At 36.7% G+C, this 18,827-nt stretch overlaps 1 protein-coding gene across 1 annotated transcript in view; it reads right to left on the minus strand.

The window, feature by feature from the left end:
• LOC136851022 (uncharacterized) overlaps positions 1-17,140 on the minus strand; it is an 87,730-nt gene extending 70,590 nt beyond the window's left edge. The window contains exons 1-5 of the mRNA XM_067124996.1: positions 17,038-17,140; positions 12,741-12,874; positions 10,017-10,083; positions 6,083-6,198; positions 5,762-5,935 (exon numbers count right to left, since the gene is read on the minus strand). Of these exons, the coding sequence (XP_066981097.1) occupies positions 5,762-5,935; positions 6,083-6,198; positions 10,017-10,083; positions 12,741-12,802 (419 nt within the window). The 5' untranslated portion in view covers positions 12,803-12,874; positions 17,038-17,140. The remainder of the gene's footprint in view (positions 1-5,761; positions 5,936-6,082; positions 6,199-10,016; positions 10,084-12,740; positions 12,875-17,037) is intronic.
• Between the last annotated feature and the right edge of the window lie 1,687 nt (positions 17,141-18,827).

Here is an 18,827-nt window from a genome sequence, read left to right on the forward strand (position 1 = left end):
TAACCGTCTTTATTCTATCTCTACCACCTAAATAGAACACAGTCACATGGTATAAACCCGAAAGTCAAATAACTTGCAAGGGCAAGCGTGTGACGTTCACAACTTAAAGCAGTCCTGCCCTTTTAAAAGCAAAGTGAACCCAACAAGGACAACTTTAAAAGAACGCTAACCCGAGCTAAAGTACTCTCCATATCACGGCTACACCTAAATGCCAATCGCAACCCACAGGCCTCTGAAAGAGCCGGGGGGAGAAGAGAGAAGTTTCAAATACACCACCTAACACACACCGGACGAAGAGCGTGAAACGTTTTTTTTTTTCTTTTAAGAACCGGCAACTTCGAAAATAATACTCGTCTTGGCGCCCGGTACATGCAACATACTAGCTCCCTCCCTGCTTTGGTTATGTCATATATTAAGCAGCCGGCTTTAGTCCCAAGAGCAGGAGAAATAGGATTACATATATTACATTATTAAATTAAATAAAACCCGAAAACTAATGGACACAATGAGATGGAGAGATTCTTAAATTATAAATACGATACTCCAAAACCAGACAAAAGTTGAAAGATTACACACAATCTAACAGGTTGCCCCGACAGAGAGACCTGCTGGCATCAGGGCTACATCACGTGGCTCCCGATATAACGCGATAAATATACTTACAAACGTTGGAAATGTTTCCCTGGCACAATGCCCAGTCCACATTCCCTTTCAGTTATTTCGAGGGGACCCCCAAATTTTTTATAATATTCGTAAGGCTGTGTAATCAACTCTTGTAGCAGACAAGCCCAAGTAAGCATGGATGTGTGTGTGTGTGTGTGTGTGTAAGCATGGATGTGTGTGTGCGTGTAGGTATGTGTTTACACTGATAGCCTGGCCTAGACTCCTCAAACATTTGAATACAATCTAATCGCGTCTTGATAATTAAGCGTTAAGGGAGTCACAAAGCAAACAGACAGTCGTCTCTAACTAAGAATAACTGACCGTTGCGACTCTTGTAACTAATTTTGTATCGTTTTCCAATGCTGCGGTTTTCCACGGGACGAGAGGGACCACCTCGCGAGCAATAACGCAACCAAGTCGATTAAATCTTGTCATATTCTTTCCTAATCATCGTTGAGAGAGAGAGAGAGAGAGAGAGAGAGAGAGAGAGAGAATTGGTTCCTCATTCTTGCGGCATGTCGGGGAGCGTGAACCATGACTTACCGGGTACAGTAGCCTATCTAAGTCCTTTCTGATAAAACAAAATTTGATTACCATAACATTATATCCATCGTTAGCGTATTGAACATATTTTTGGTCTTCGAAAATAACCACTTAGACTCCAATTTCAGGGAATATAACCATTCCCTTCACCTTTGGGTGACCTCTACCCCCTTGGAGGTCATTTATAAATAACCTGGCAACAACACAATATGCGATATACATACACTGAAAGGACTGCTTTGCATCAACTTCGTAAGGCGTTACAATTTCCCATAACCTCGTTAAATGGCCGTACCAACGATAAGTACAATCTCATCTTGAAACGTTGTTAAACTTCATCTAAACCTTAAACCACAAGTTCCTTGAACTATGTTAAGAGTATTATCATTTCACTATACATTTCTCAAAACACTTTAAAGAAAAACGGATGTCACCAACACGATTTACTTTTGAAAATCTGACCGCTCATTATTATAAAGACTATTTCTTCACATAATTATAATAAATACCGTAAATTTGTTTGCATTCGTATCTGCACACTATTCGCAGGCATAGGCGGCAAGCTAAAGAGGTGATCTTTTCACAAATGGGTCATCATTTATAAGGCTGCCTGAAGGGAGAAAATTCAAACAAAAATAATGGAGTGTCAAAAGATGCCAACTAAACTATAATGGCACATAGATGTCACAACCACCTATGAACCATTATAGTTTAGTTGTCACAAACAAATCTGTCAATCGATGACGTCGCCTACCCTAAGGAAAATGACAATTTTTTTTCCCCTTGAGTTGTTTACAAGAATTTCCGCACAAACCTCCAATCTTTCTGCAGGTGTTTACAAAACAATGCTCGTGCATTTCCGATCCAGATAAGACCCCTTTCACCAAACATGGAGGCATAGGTATCCTTTACAGTGGATTAAATGTGTTAAAGAATGGGAAAAAATGAAACATAACAACAGTTATATAGTAGCGAATTAAAATAAAAACTCAGAAATAATGCTACATCAAAGCAAAGACACTTATTTCAGGTCACTGATCCAGGCAAATAAAAAAAAATCTTGAATTCAGAAGAGCTCTTCTGAAATGCGGAGTGAAATGTTTATCCATGATGAAAATAATATCCTCTTGTTAAATACGGAGCACTTGGGAATAAAAATGGTTTCATTAAGATGAAGAAGCTTTCCACGGGGGTTCTGGTTTGGAAGTACATTGGAAAACCACACCTGCGTAATAATGTACAATGCGGTAGCACCGCCTTACTGAATGGCGTACCAGATTGAAAAATATACGATTCCAAATAATCTGCTGTCTGCGTCAACTCGCATACCATCTTTCGTTAAAACGAGAGAGAGAGAGAGAGAGAGAGAGAGAGAATAATATGCAGTAAGCACTTGCACTCACTACCAAACAAATCAAATAAAACCTATTCAGCTAAATACATTACATCAATGAACTTATCATAGAAAATTTCGCAGCACACAAACGTCGAACTCCCATGAGATATAAACAATATGAGCCGGGCGAAAACGACCTATGGGATGCGATCAGCTACTACCATTAACGGAGAGCATTAAGCAGAGCTGATGGAGGAGGAGACTGCTTTTTGAACAACTTCTAGCAGTGTTGCGTAACACCTGCCGTATTTCTAACAAAGTGTCAGTGAACCTTTCCTACGCGGATGTCCACAAGGTTACTTCTTTCCTTCAAGTTTTCATCAGTTTAACTCAAATCAAAACTACTATATGGTAGATGTTTATATATATATATATATATATATATATATATATATATATATATATATATATATATATATATATATATATATATATATATAAATTCACACATCACCTATGGTTTGTCTTTGTATACTATCCCATAAGTATATATATACTATCTACCACACTAGCCATAAAGATATTGTCAAAACCGTATTATATATACCTATATAAAAGTATAATATATATATATATATATACATATATATATATATATATATATATATATATATATATATATGTGTGTGTGTGTGTGTGTGTGTGTGTGTGTGTGTGTGTGTGTGATATGGCATGTTATGTGCATCCGTAGTTCAGCAAGAGTGGTTGTAAGGAACTAATCCTTGTCCGGTTATATCATCTAAGAGAAGCGCCTCTCTCTCTCTCTTAGAGACTCTTGCAGTTTCAAAAAAGGTCCTACAAGCTTCCTTAGTCACGTGCGTTCTTTCAGGCAAATTTATTTCCAGCGAAGTTGGCAAGCACACACACAAACACACGCAAAGTCATAGATGCTTCGAATTGAGCATCTTTATCGAAATCCTTTGCTAATGTCTCTTTTCTATCTTTATTTTTATAGGTAAAATCTAATATACAATAATGTACTAAAAAATAAACTGGAACATTAACAATTACAAAAAGTACAAACCTAGTTCTTGTACAAAAGCAAATAAGCTCAAACAACTGCTTGCAATATAAATTTCTCTAATAAAAACATCCCAACGGGCAAATCAGTGTGAGAGCCACTCGGGCAAAGGAAATTCCATTCTTGCTAGATGCATCTTTTTTTGGTGTCCCTTTAAGCGCGAGATTAGGTTATCATATTTGTTCCGAAGAATATGTATGATTCGAACTGCTGGAGAAAATAGCTACATCGCGCATTAACCTCAGCAGCAGTGGTAAGACTTACTCACAAAAAAAAGGTACTTATTAACAGAAATAGGAACGCACACAAGAAACCAAGCTATTTTCAATACATTTGAACACACACCGAGGTTTTCAGACACACGAACGCCACGAACCCGTTTTCCCTTCCCCGTTTACTCGTGTCGGTTCGTTCGTGCAAGCCAGGGAAGCGAGATACCAGACGGCACAGATATAATACATCGGAGGCGAGGAGGAAGAGAACGCATGCCACCCTCGCCCATTACCAGTCACGGGACGACAGGTTGCCACGATAATGGCCAAACCCCGTGTGACACTTGGCATCCATTTATAAAGGAAGAGTGGTTGGCAGTCACGCAAAATATATTCTCAGCTCCGTACTCCCAAGGAGAGAGAGAGAGAGAGAGAGAGAGAGAGAGGGGGCATTCAAACCGTCGATCCATACCCTAGTTGAACCCCGCAATGAATTGGGAAACACAATTCATTTGAAAAAAGTAGATGATGGTGTTATTCTATTAAGACCGTTTCAAGTGTAATAAACTTTCTATGCATATAATTGTTATCGCTACGATAACTATATACCATATTTCACAGAGACGACGTATCAACCACTTTTAAAATCATCTAATTCTTAACTTTCATATAAGAACAGATATCGAGAGCAACTCCTGCATCATCTGCCACCGCAAAGAACGATGTCATGTATTTACTAACCCGTTCGGAAACTCAACAACCCAATCAACATTTTCTAACTACAGTATATGCAGCTCAACTCTCCAACATAAACCACTTTCACAGTACGGCCGAAGTTTAAAAAAAATAAATACAAATAATAATATTAAGAATGACTAACACCAGTTAGAAAGAAAAAAGTTCCGCCGAGATGAAATACCGTGCTCTGAACATTTACGTACGTACTTAGACTTGCCCTTACAACAAATTAAAAACTCATTGCACTAATATGTACAGTTAAGAAAAATAATTTTATCTCAGTATAAAGACACGAGATTAAAACTTCACCCCATGCAAAATGCAACGTCTTGGCAATATCACCAACTATAAGTGTAGGTGATCTACTGATGGAAGGGTATATTAACTAGCTAAATGGAAATTGAATTCTGCCGTGGCCATCCTAAATGATGGACCACAACTATAAATAAATTATAAACTTTCATCCATTAAAATTTCTTACAATAACGAAAAACAACCTAAAATTACCCTAAAAAATGACACAGGTCAGGCATTACCAGAAACGACGCTTATCCTAAAATGGCTTCTTGAAGATCAGATTACTTGTGCACTGTCCTTGCAAGCCTATAAATTTACAACTTTTCTTGTCAGAAAGTATACTGTTATCTGTTACTGGCCCATTACTGACAAATCAATTAATAAATAGCCAATAGCAGTACCATTACTATCTTAAATTTACGCAAGCTCCTCAACTTAACAGACGCCTTGGGTTCTGGCTTGCTGATAAGTAACGAAGATCCTATATTTCTGCATGGCCTGCACTTGAATATTTTCAAGATCTCTTAAGGCTAAGAGCAATTCCCCATAGTCCCTATCCTAAACGAACCTGTACTTCATACTTTGTATCGAATCTTAAAATAAATCATACCAGAAAATAATGATGTTAATGTAGCTGATAAGAACAGAAGCCTGTTAAGCCAAGGTGTTACTGCGTGAATTTAAAATAATGTTAATGTAGCTGATAAGAACAGAAGCCTGTTAAGCCAAGGTGTTACTGCGTGAATTTAAAATAAAGTTAAAACACAGCACTACCAAAAACCAACCAAAACATAGTATGTGCTTACCCTTACAAAAGAACATCCTTTGCATGCACAACATTGAATTAAAAATCTGTAATCTACTGTGTATAAATCCATCTGGTTGTATTACCTGCAGTGACCCCAGGTGTTGCTGCCAGTCACTGTACATCTTCTGGAAGTCTTCAGTAATATTGGGGACAGATCCAAGGAGGCCGTTTCGCACACGGCAGAGGTCACCGACCCAAATCCACCCCCAACCCCTGAGACAGGGGTCAAGAAATGCTGGCGGTGCATGCAGCAAAATCTGCATGGGTAGATAAGTGCCAACTTACTTGTTTGTGGAAATTGGTATATAAAAGTGCCAATTTACTTCACTGTAGAAAAAATTAACAATTGGATCCTCAGACAAAAAAAATTAAGAAATTTAGAACTCAACTTGTCGTCTACTTACGGCTCATCATCCAACGGATCCTGAAAAGGATCCGTTTTGGTGACCCTGTGGTATCCAGGGACATTTTGGTCGATGATGTCCAGAAGATTGCTTCCATCTGTGGTAACGGTTAAATCCTGTAATTGGGAAATACAAGAGAACAGTTAACAATTGTCTTTTGTATTAAAAAATATACAGTACTGTATACAAAAGAAAACCAACCTTGTTAGACTGACACATGATTCCAGCTAAGAATACCTTTAAAGGACTTTCCAGGAATAGCTTATCCTATCCACACCAACCCTAACTGTCAAGTCTTTGCCATGAAACCACACTGTAAATTCATAAGGATGAACTAACTATGCAGAGGATTTAGTTACATATTTATAACTGTTTTTACTTGGTTACCAGTAATTTATCCTGATCTGACACAATTACATGTATGTGGCACCAAGGCCTCTAAAGGATACATGGTAAATTTCACAAGATGCAAATCATTTTACCGTACTACAGGTACCAAAAAAGGCATAAAAAAAACCATCTCCTTTGAAATTTCACAAATGTTTATTTGGTCACCTGAAATCTACGATCAGAAGAGACACTGCCTCTCCATGACAAAACACACTATAATAAAGTATATCACTTCACCTAAGATAAAGGACTCTTGAAAGTCTCAAGGCCAATAAATCCAATAATGTTCCCTCAGTGCTGCAAAAAAGAGGATATCACAAGAAAAGAACCAATCCTTAATAAAACCTGCATATAAAAATTACCCCTATTTATCAAATCTTGACTTGGAATACACTTTTATATTTTAAATAAACTATTCATACATCACCGAAAAAATGCTTTGCAATTTTGATCCTGTTTCAATTGTCTTAACAGGAGATTAAAATCAAACAATGGAACAAGATACTGTAATGGCAAAGTAAAAGGGGTACACCTGAGAACCACCAAATTAAGCAATCTTTCAATGTAAGATGTCATCCAAATGGCAAAACTATATGAAATCATTTGAAACCTACCACCTTAAAAATGGAAGGATTAACTGAAAAACTGGCAACAATGAAAAGCAACAGAGCTTTCAAATTATACCATTCAAGGTGAGCAAACATTTCTATGCAACAATGGTAATAAGCATTAAAATGCTTGATAAGACGCCACAAACTATGCCCCAGTCACACAAGAAAAGTCAGAATAAAATAAATCATCACATAAGCATATAGTCAATGCACATAAAATCTGTCTATACAACTATAGAAATGGTACATTATGTTTCAAAGTACCGTAGTGCACTATCACAGGTCAATTTAACCTTAATGAAAATTGGCAAAAGTAGTATTGTCAAGAGGAAGTTACTAAATTAAATGGAATAAAAAAACCCTGCCACTGGACAGTGCTAAATAATAATAATATTTTTTAGAAAAATGAAACCACCACTTCCAGTAATCTTTTCTATGAAGATCCCATGCATCTGTAACCGAGATTCTATAACCTTTGCATATGAGGTGCCAATAAACATTTTAACTCTGAGCTCACACTAAAGTTGGAGACCCAATTGGTATGAAAGTAAAGACAGATGAAAGGTAAATGACAGAAACAAAACTGCAGTTAAAAGGACTCTATAAAAAGCATACCAGTCTAACACTTTAGTCACCAACCTGGGAAAATAATTCTGGAAACACATTATGTAGCTGTCTGGAGTTCAGAAGAATGAAACAGTTGAAATTCATCAAACACTTAAAACCATTCCACAAAAACAGCAACACTGTTAATAACTGTACTATCAATACATGCCACTACTTCACAATACTGACTTAGTCACCTCCTGGCATCTTGTGCAAGATAACTTGGCAATCAGCCACTACACTAGAGTAAATTCTCTCTCTAGGTCTACTACACCAGTCAAAGACATGGAAACAGGCCAAAGAACAGTATAAGGAGTAAAATAGCTCCCTGCTGTACACTTAGGTGTGCTTCACTAGACGCTGCTACAAATGCACAGCATAAAATCCTTGACACTTGTTAAACTCATAAATGCAATACTCACTTTAAATGCATGCTTTAAGTTTTTCATTATGACCTGTAGACTACATAAATACTAATTTTCATTACTAATGGAAAAGCGGTCTTCATTAATCAAAACATAATTTTCTTAAAAACCCACGACATATACACGAGGTACTAACCATAAACCATTCTCGTTCTTGTCTAAATTAAAGAATTAGTATAAATAAATCAAAATTAGCACTTAAAGAATATAGCAATTTTATTTTTAGAAAATCACTAGCTGAGAATTATATCTGGCAGTAGCAAAAAGAAAGATTCAAACGCCCATACAGAACAGTATGAGAAAGATGGACCCTCCTTCAGCTTAAAGGATGATTGACTACCAAAGAGCCATTCAAGACACCTTGCTACAGTTAAAAAGTCAACCTAGGGATGTAAGACATGTTTAGTGATTACAGAAATCCCTATGATTTTTTTCCTGTACAGTCTTTGGAATAATATTCCAAGTGAACAAAAAATGGCATACATAAAACTAAGAAAATCTTGTGACAGCAAAATCCATTTTCTTTTCAACAAAAGCTACAAAATTGAAAAGATGTTACAAGGTTGAGGTATTCTGCCTTCATGAAAATGAACCCAAACAATGGGATCTCCACCTACCGATGCTCAGATCAGGGATGGCAAATGTATGACCAAATGCAACTAACACTGCTGGGAAGTGAAGGATGAAGAAATAAGGAGGGCTGCGATATTAAAGACAGAAAAAAGTAGACAGAATCCACTGAGAGAGAGAGAGAGAGAGAGAGAGAGAGAGAGAGAGAGAGAGAGAGAGAGAGAGAGAGAGAGAGCGCCAAAAACTGAAGACTGATCAGTACTGTACTATAAACTGTTGTCACTAAACCTAACGAAATTAGTAAAAGTCTTTTATCATACTGGCCTCAGAGATATCAATACTTCGCAAAAGATTCTCTGAGGTGGCAAGCATATAATGACAACATCAGTAAGATAGCAAGATAAGCCAGCAGAGAGCCAAAGTCAATGCCCAAAACAAAGATGGATATTAAGAAACAGTAAAGTAGTTTGTCAGTGGCATGTTCTTTGGTGTAAGCTACAGTATTAAGTACAGGAGTTAAAAAGTGAAAAACTACACAAGAATACAGTTTGGGTAACTGGAGCATGTATGTACTCCACTATACTGTTAAAACAATATTTACCAAGGAATATTTCTTAATAAACTGCAAAAATATACCCGCAATAAAATCTCGGCAAGTCACAAACATACACACACTACAGTATCAGTATATTGCAGTGCCATTGCTCTCATTATAAAATGCAATGAAATTTACCTATAAGGGGAAGATCACTTTATTCTATAATGATGAACTGTTACCCCTCAGAAATTTAAAAAAAAAACATATCAAAACAGTGAAGAGTAAGTGCATATTCAGATATGCATCTTAATGTAGAGATTTGACAATATAAAAATATCCTCAATAACTGAAGTCATCTTCATCTAAAGGCAGCATTTTAAATACAGCTGACCAAGTCTTCAAGAGCAAAACTATAAATACCAGGCCAATTCTAATCGACCATAACATTTAACCAATGACTGATTGTAAACATAAGAAGGTAGACAAGCCAATATAAAAAACTTTCTTTACAACGTTAACTTCCAAATTAGTCGTTCAGTAATACAAAAATCATATTAGGAATTAAGTTACCATAAAAAAGTATAAAATCTTTTCAGCTGGTCACGACCCTTGGGAATAGCATACGGAAGAGGCAACTCTTCCACAGGGTAAGTTAGGCTTCAGTCCTTAAGTAAGGTTGTGTCAGCCTGACGTATTGTTGTATGAAAAGACTTCTACTATACCTGTAGAAACCATTTAGTCTAAAGTCTATAAGCAATAAAATGGAATTCCTAAATACACTGATTAAAACTTACCTGTAGATAGTTTATATTTCCACCTAGATCTAGACCTATGGCTTCCATCACATGGAAACTACGTACACTGTAAAGAAAAGAAAACTATCTTAGGCCATGGTAAATTATTCAAGAATTTTATACATTTATACAATACAAACTTTCCTAGCATCTTCTTTAGTATAACAAATAACATTTTACATTACGTCTTGTCCGGAAGGTAAATTTAATGGGTGCAAGGACATTAATACTGTATATAGCCTATATACAAAAGCTGGCATTAATCATTACTCTCATTTTTGAGTACTGTATTAAGCAGGGTATTCACACCTATGAGTTTCATAAACTTTCAGCATTCCCAAATCTTCTTTAATTACTTGACAAATCTTTACCTGTCAGTTCTTCTGTCAATTCCTCGAATCTGGTGTTAAAACTTACGTGTAGATGACAGTTTATGGGTGGAGTCAGTCCTCTTACAAAACGGATGAACTGATGGAATTACCTAAAGTTCTTCCTACCAACTGACAACTGCTTGCATGTGTGAACTGGTTTCGCCTGGGAAGGATCTCAGCCTCTTTGACCAGAATATAAAACATGTATAATCCTAATTCATTTCATTGTTAGACCCTGCAGCGGTATTTGTAGGCCCGTGTGATACAGATAATTTGGTATAGGCCTAGGCAAGTGTCCTGCCTTATTATGAAAATGTTACTATTGAAAGTAGACTTTGGGGTCCATGTCATAACTAAGTGAACCAACCACCAGGTTCTAATTTGAACTCTTGCATTAATTAATAAGCAATATTCAGACAACACTCTTTTATGCCTTTTTGTTTCTTTACTATTACTGAGTGAATTGCCACAGCAATTAATCTATATAACTCCACCTCCTCATCGCCCAGAGGGGTTTCCATAGGTGCCATATAGTGTTGCTACAACGAAGGCAAGGTAAGAACTGAGGATGATGACCTCGAGATAATGTCCAACTGACAGTTCTACTCTTTTCATGTGGACGATCATCCGTCGAAAGGTCGCCAGTGAACTGACAGGTAAACCTGAGCGTGAATACCAGGCCTTAGGGTTAAGCGCAAGGGGAATTACTGAAATCTATTATAAGGCATGAACAGATTATCTCCTTAACTATAAATGACTGTTGTAGTCTGTGTTGGGCAAGATTAAATTAAAAAGTGGGGTACAAAACAATATTTCATAAGCAATTTATAACTCATGAAAAAACCACTCACAAACACACGCAAAGGAAAAGAGTATCTGTGAACTTTACACCATAAGTGGCAAGAACTTCTTAAAATAGAAATACAGTATGGTGATACCTAAGAACACACAGACCTTTCAAGACAATCGTCATCAATAGCCTAGATGTTGCAACACCAGTTTTAGCAACCATAAACCAATCAATCACCTTTCAAGATGAACCACAAATTACCCCAGTAGCTATTGCTTACATGTGTGCAGTATGCTAACTTTTTCAAGGAAGAATATAAACTGTACCATTCTGCAAAATCAAACATTAAAGGCATACAGTACTGAAACAATAAAAGACAAGATACAACCAATGACAACAACTTCACCTCTACATGAAAGAATACTCACTACTGTATAAAATGCAACCTTTTCACAAATGTAAAGCACATTACTTAAGACAACTTACAATAAATTTAGATGATATATTCTAAAATACTCAAACCAATTAGTTAAAAAATCAGCAACATCAAATCCTAACTACCATACATCAAAATACTTGCATCACTTTGCAGTACCAGACGTCAATTACAGAGACAAGCAACATTATGCTGCCAGATGGCATATGGGTACTAATGTATATGTTAGGACTATGTTAGTATACATATGGTCAATGAAAACATAAGTGGGAATTCTACCCTAGAAAACATGAAATAAGCTGTACTGTTTCCAATCCTTCTAAGGGTTTTAGGCATTTCCTCCTATGCTGCCAAATGCACTTCATTGGAAGTGACAGTGCTTATTCCTTTTTGATCCTTGCCCTTAGGAGCAATAGTAATCTCGGTTTGCTCCCACTCTCCAATACATCCATGGTAAATCCCCTTAAGGAATCTGTACTTTAAGATACAACAAGATCAAAAGAAAGAGTGCAAAACATCATCTAACTTGTAACAAGATATTTTCATAATTTCATTTGAAATTATTGAAGATAGAAAGAAAAGAGGTATACTGCAATAAAGACTTTTGTGTGTGTGTGTGTTCTCCCTACATCAATGATATATAATTTTTTTCCCTTTCATGCAAATAAAGGTATTCTAATTTCACACACACTACCCGCTTTGTAGTTTAAAATACTCTACACAACTCTGTATTATTTTAGTTAAAATAATAGGGATTTTTTATTCCCATACTCATCATTTTTCTAAATCCGAATTTGACCTCTACCTGCCCCGAGGGCAGCTTAGGTTGAACGTGACTCCTTTAAGAGAAATGGCAACGCAGCTCAAACTCTGTGCCACGTTTAAGAAAAAAAGCAGTGTCTGCATCGTTACCATGGGCAAAATATTACGAAAGGTCTTAATATGATAAAAAGAGTATCTGGCAACGATTATTTTAGCAGGTTTTAGGTCTATAGTGCTTTCAAATACTAAATAAATTGATTGAAAACGTTTGATTTGGTAGCACCACTTCCCACCCTTGGCCTGCCCAAAACAACAAGAAGGTTTGGAAATACTATAGCATCCACATTCAAACAAATAGGCTATACCTTTTTGGAGGAAGAGGAGGAAGACTAGTTGGAGAAAAGCGAACACTCTTTTTCCTTTCCATTATGACAGAACACGAGCACTTAACCACTCAATGATTTTCATAAGTTTGAAATATCAATACTGTAGCTTTAGCCTATATTTCAAATAAAATAAAGAGTAATTACAGATTCAGCATAACTTGGGGGGGGGAACTGAAACAAAATTGATAAAAATTATTCTCACCAATCTTTACAATAAATGTAATGAAAACAAATGAAGCGAATGCAACAAGCATAGGCTTCAACATATACTGAATCTAAATAAAACAATGAGCATTGAGTAATGAATGATTCTGTACGGGGAGGTTGTGCGAGCCCAAAATACAACTGATCAGATGATCATCTGTAAAATTTACAACAGGCTAAACAAAACCCAAATTAAGATATTGCAACAAGATTACTTTTGTGAATTAAATTTTTCTTACCAAAGTCCTGCTTAACATAATCACCTTACAGTAATGTACAAGAGAGACATTCTAGTTTGGGAATCATCTGTACTGTTTTATCAGTAGCTTATGGTATCATTGCTGCATATACAGTACTTGACAAACAGTGTTTATCTACTCAATTAGGTTAATTCACAACACCCAAAATTTTTTTAAGTAGACAAATCAAGGATTTTTCTATGCCTAAATATAAGCTAGGTGCTCAACTCTGTACACTAGGGCCTCACCTACCCCATGTATAACCTACTATCCTAACACTTATCCTAGGCTATGAAAATATATTAAGTCAGGCAAAGCTGGCTTAGTCTTCTAAAGTCAGGCAAAGCTGGCTTAGCCTTCTTCAGTCAGGCTAAGCTGGCCTTGTCTAGATAGCCTATTCAACTTTTTGTCCTTCAGGCTCTGTACTACTTGACCTCTTCTTAAGTACACTCAACCCTAGTCAGGGAAGAACATGACAATGCATGCTGTGCAGGGAAAGCAGGAGACTGAAAGCAAGGTGGCAAAGGCAGGGAAGAGGAGTTGGAAGAATGGAATAACAATCTCTACACAGAAGAGGGGCAATAAAACTTATTTAGGATTGGCTGTGGAAAGATGGAAAAGTTGTAAAAGAGACAAATTTATAAGGCAAAAATTGGTAAATTAAAATTAAACACAGAAACAGGAATAGAGGTATAAATCTGAAAATACAAATAAAAAATGAACATGAATGGAGGAAATTACTAAATGTGGGGCAAATAAAGGACACAACGGATAAAAAGATTAAATGGGCTCTTGGAAAGGAGAAAACAGAAAAGCCTCAGAACCATCCATAGTAAAAAGTAAACAAAAGCAGCCACTAAAACACTCATCCAAAAGATTACTAGAAAACTGTATAGGAAAATCTGATAAAGGAAGAGTGAAGGCAGTGGCAGGTATCTGAAGAATTTGAGATACTGTTCATGTTCATCAAGGATCAGCGATGTGCCCTTGGCTGCTCATCGTAGTAATAAAAGAGCCTTCACGAAAGAACAGAAACCAGGGGCTCCAAGAAGATTGTTCTTACCTAATTTTAACAGCAAAATCTTAAGAATGGGTGGTGAAAGATAGTAGATGAGTGGAATGGATAGGAAAGGACTGAAAAGGAAAACGTACAACATGGAAAATGGCCATTGGCTACAAGGCCAAATACCACAGATGGCGTCACAAAAGGTTGTCTGTATTATAAATTATATGATACCAGTGTAAGAGACTTTTGATGGCTGAAATGTAGTGCAAGAACAAACTCCTTGAAGGAGTTGAATGAGCACCACGAAAGAGTAGCTGCAGTAAAAATGAGATAGAGTGATACTACTAGTAAATAAAAATACCATATCAGCTGAGCTAGCACAGTCAGTCAATACCTGTTAAAGGCCAGAGAAATCATGGGAAGAGGAAAAGATGACAACCTACACCAGCACAAATAATCCAGGACAATGGGTGGAAAAAGCTCATTTCACATTTAACATCCAAAGGCAAAGAGGGAAATGCTGATGTAAAAACATATAGTTTGGCATAAGCTTCTGATAGCTCAGGGGTAAATTTTGCTAATACACAAACACTGTTCTCGATTTTATCAGTAAATGATAACTTCGTAAATTATTTCTAGACCAGATATTCCCAAGTTTATGAATAAAAATCAGTAGGATGGATTCTTGCATACTGTGTTATTTAGCCTATAGCCCTCACACTCACACTTGGTTTGAAAAGGTTTTGGTAGGCTGTATCCTAGTTTATAAATTGCTATTCTGGAGTTTTTCAAATTTTTCATCAATTTCCAGACTGATCTTTTGCTTAAAATTTATAGGCCTAGGCTTGGTTGTTGAATTTTGGGTGGGGATAGCACAGAAGGGAGAGCACAAAAAGATAGAAATAAGTGGTTTGCTATCAACATGAAAAAAAAGACTGGAAACACTTGAAAAAAAAAGAAACTAGCCTATTGGAAAAATATCTCTTGCAACAATATTGTGTGCACTTGGGAAAATTGATCCGACTCACTAGTAAAACCCATCCTGTTTGGGTAGCTATCATGAACTAATCCTAAAATAAACCTGTACCCATAGCCTAATTAGCCTATGCCTACCAGCAGGCTTACCTAGGCCAACAACCTGCATAGGTAGGCCTATTATTGTTATTATTATATTATTATTTTAGTAGATGAAACCTATTCACATGGAATAAGCCCACAGAGCCAATGACTTGAAATTCAAGCTTCCAAAGAATGTTGGTTTCAACCTCCTACCGCAGCAAGGTAATCCTACAGTTTAGGGTCCAAATTCACTGCATTACATAAACTCAAGATCAGCACACAGATTTATCAAATATTTATTGAATCATGGAAAACAATGAAAAAATGAGCAGTTTATCTGCACAGATTGTATAAAAACAAAGGGAATAAATGGGGAACATAAATAAACAAAAACATGTCTTGGGGGATACACACCCATAGAATTTTGAGAAAATCGTAAATCTCTGCTTTGGTAAGCAGATAAACTGCTCATGTTTTCAGACTGGATAATGTTCGTCTCTGGTACAAACATCCCTGCTTAAATCTTTCAAATCTTCATAAAAAAATGAAAAAAATATTCAATGTACATAACTCTTGCAAACTAACAGGCTATCACAATAAAAAAATAAAATATATGTAAATAATTGAGGATTTTTTAAAGTTTCAATTTTGCAAAATACACTTAGGGACATTTGAAGGAGCATTTGATCCCCCGGGGGCTAGTACTAATCGTGGTGAAATATACAGACCCCCTGGGGGGTAGCTAAACACTACAAAACAGTGTAGATGAATCACTGTTTTGCAGTGTTTAGTACTAGCCCTCTTGTGGAAATTGAGTTCAGACTGGAAATGAACTTTTACCTTCAGATTTATCAAAAAAAGGCTGCTGAAGAGCAATAGCCCATGCCAGGTTCCTAAGCGCTCACTACATTATTTGCGAGAGGTGCAGAGCTTTGTTCCCTTTGTTTTTTTAAAATCTCTGCTTTTGTCAGGAGATAAACTGTTCATTTTTTAGCAAATATACTTCTGTTTGCAGATCTGTCAAAAGAAGAAATTGAAAATAGGAAAGAAAACTTAAACATATGCAAGGGAGCAGTGAATCTGGACCCTAAACTGTAGAATTACCAAGAGCCAGTGATTTTTCATCGCCCTGAGGGTGACGCGAACCTGCGACATCTAAGAGGCATAACCACTATCCTGTACCAGCGGACCAGCTTAGCAGCAGTCTAGTAGGATAGTCATACCAAACACCTATTGCTTCTAACGTTATACCAATGTAAAGGACACACCTGCGACAACGAACACTAAAGAAAAGGGCAAAATTGCTGAAAATATATATTTCCGAACTCATTTTACAAAAATTAATCCGTTCTGACATTTCCTTGCTCTGAAAACATCCTAACCCGATGGCGGGAGACCAAGCTGAAAACAGCGACGAACGACAGACCTAAAGTCGTCTAAATGCCTGCAATATTACGTTCATACACTTTCCTTGGACACAGCAAGAGCAACACTGAACCATGCTGAGTACGCAAAAGCATATGATAACGAGGCTATGTTAAAAGCTGACAGACAGCAAGTGCCAAAATATATTTATAGTTCATTCAGGGGCCATGCTGTAACCTCTCCTGAGTGTCAGCATGGAGCCAGCCCCTGCAGACGACAGTTGCCGCAATATTGAGGCCATTTTCTCGGGTTAGTTACCGTTACAACTTGCTCAAACCCTCACCAAAACATGGGGGACACTTTAGATAAACAGTAAATACTGCTGTCAATACACAATACTTACAATATCTCAACAAATTCTCATAAATACACATAGACACGCGGAACGACATTCACACTTCACAACAAACCGAAGCGCCACTGCGGAACTTCTCCGAACTATGAGGGATGCAGCTTGGTATATAGCTTTAACCATTTACAAGAGACAGGCAACTTTTATTATAAAATTATAAACGGGGTTTAGTTTCGTTATCTTTATACCTGTAATAAAAAATTTAATTCATTAATCATTTTAACGCATTAATAATTGAATAAATAACATTATTTATTTTTCATATGTATTAAAAGATATATGCTGAGACTTTCACGTGGGTAATGCTATTGGCGGAAAGACGAAAGACCCGGTATTTTATATAGATAGCAATTTTCTACCAAATATTCTTAATCATATCAAGTCTAGTGTACTTAATTACCATACATCATGGCATTCTGTTGTAATGTAATAATTTTCTTTCCCATATATTGAGATTGGTTAATACTAATTGGCATCTCTTACACAGGACATATGACACCTTAAACAATAACAAAAGTTTTTTTTCGGAAAACAGCTTTTATCATCATAACGTTATGCACACCACACATATAATAAATAATCACCATAGTAAAGTGTTTTTACTTTCTCTTCAATTTTCATCTTCATCTAATCTTGCATTTGTATTCATCTGCGTTTTCAGTATCGTGTAATACGAAATCCCTTCAGTTTAAGAAATAAAGGAAGTTCTATTTTCAGCCATATTAAACTCTGTTTCATTGGTGGTTAGATTTAATATCCACAAAAATACAAAATATGAAGAGGCACTTGCCTGGTGCACCTGCTTTACACGTTTGTATTATCCTTCTTTCTTTCTCTGCTTTACCGAGGAGCTTGGTGTTTTAAAATTACTCGCGTCTGACACTGATAATTCTCAGAGGCTTATCTGATCTCATTATACGAGTAGAAATTACCCTAAACTATATGTGGCTACTGATGCCAAAGATCATCGCTGCACTGAGAAGAATCGTTATTCTGTAGAATGCACAAGCGAACCATAGCACAAGCTGAGTTACGCCACATTGTAGCAGGAAAATGAGCGTAGGCCTGTCTGCCCAGCAACTTCAGTAACCATGAAAATAGGATTAATCACCTTTTTATATGATAATAATGCCATAAGGAAAACCACAGAGCAACCGGTGGCTCTTTCTGCAACAGCAGGAAGTAAACAGGCGCTGGCTGTGTATAACCCAACGTTGTGTAACACGCGAGCGTTTTATTTGGTTTTGATGACAATTATTGATGACGCACACCCGACGATTCCTACGGATCTGTCACGGTCATAATCGTTTGATCAAGAAAATATTGTTGTTGTTGTTCTAAAGATGACTATATTTCTAATGGCCTCTTTTGACAGCACTTCTTGGAGAGTGAAAATGACAAACGAAAACTCAGAAAAACTATGTGATACAACTCTCGAAGGGCAACATCCGAACGCATGCAGTATTTCGTTAATCTCGCCAGCTACGTTGGACGGATATTATGCTTTCAACCATGTTTGTATGTCTTTGCCCGAACAGACAGATTCTAAAGTTATCGCCGTATTTCGATGAGATCCTTTTTTACTCCTGCACTGTTGTTGCTACTTCTTGACTGATTACCTAGATTTGCTAAGTAAATGAAACTTTCACTGAGTTTCACCAGTTGTTTAATATGTGCTTCTCTGTTCTTCTGTGTATTCACTCGCCACAAATGACAAGAATTCTACTGTAGTTATGCATTTCCCAAGAGTTATTACTTGACCCACACAAATATTTAGGATT

The sequence above is a fragment of the Macrobrachium rosenbergii genome, chromosome 23 (genome assembly GCF_040412425.1).
Source record: "Macrobrachium rosenbergii isolate ZJJX-2024 chromosome 23, ASM4041242v1, whole genome shotgun sequence".
Classification (NCBI taxonomy): Eukaryota; Metazoa; Arthropoda; class Malacostraca; order Decapoda; family Palaemonidae; genus Macrobrachium; species Macrobrachium rosenbergii.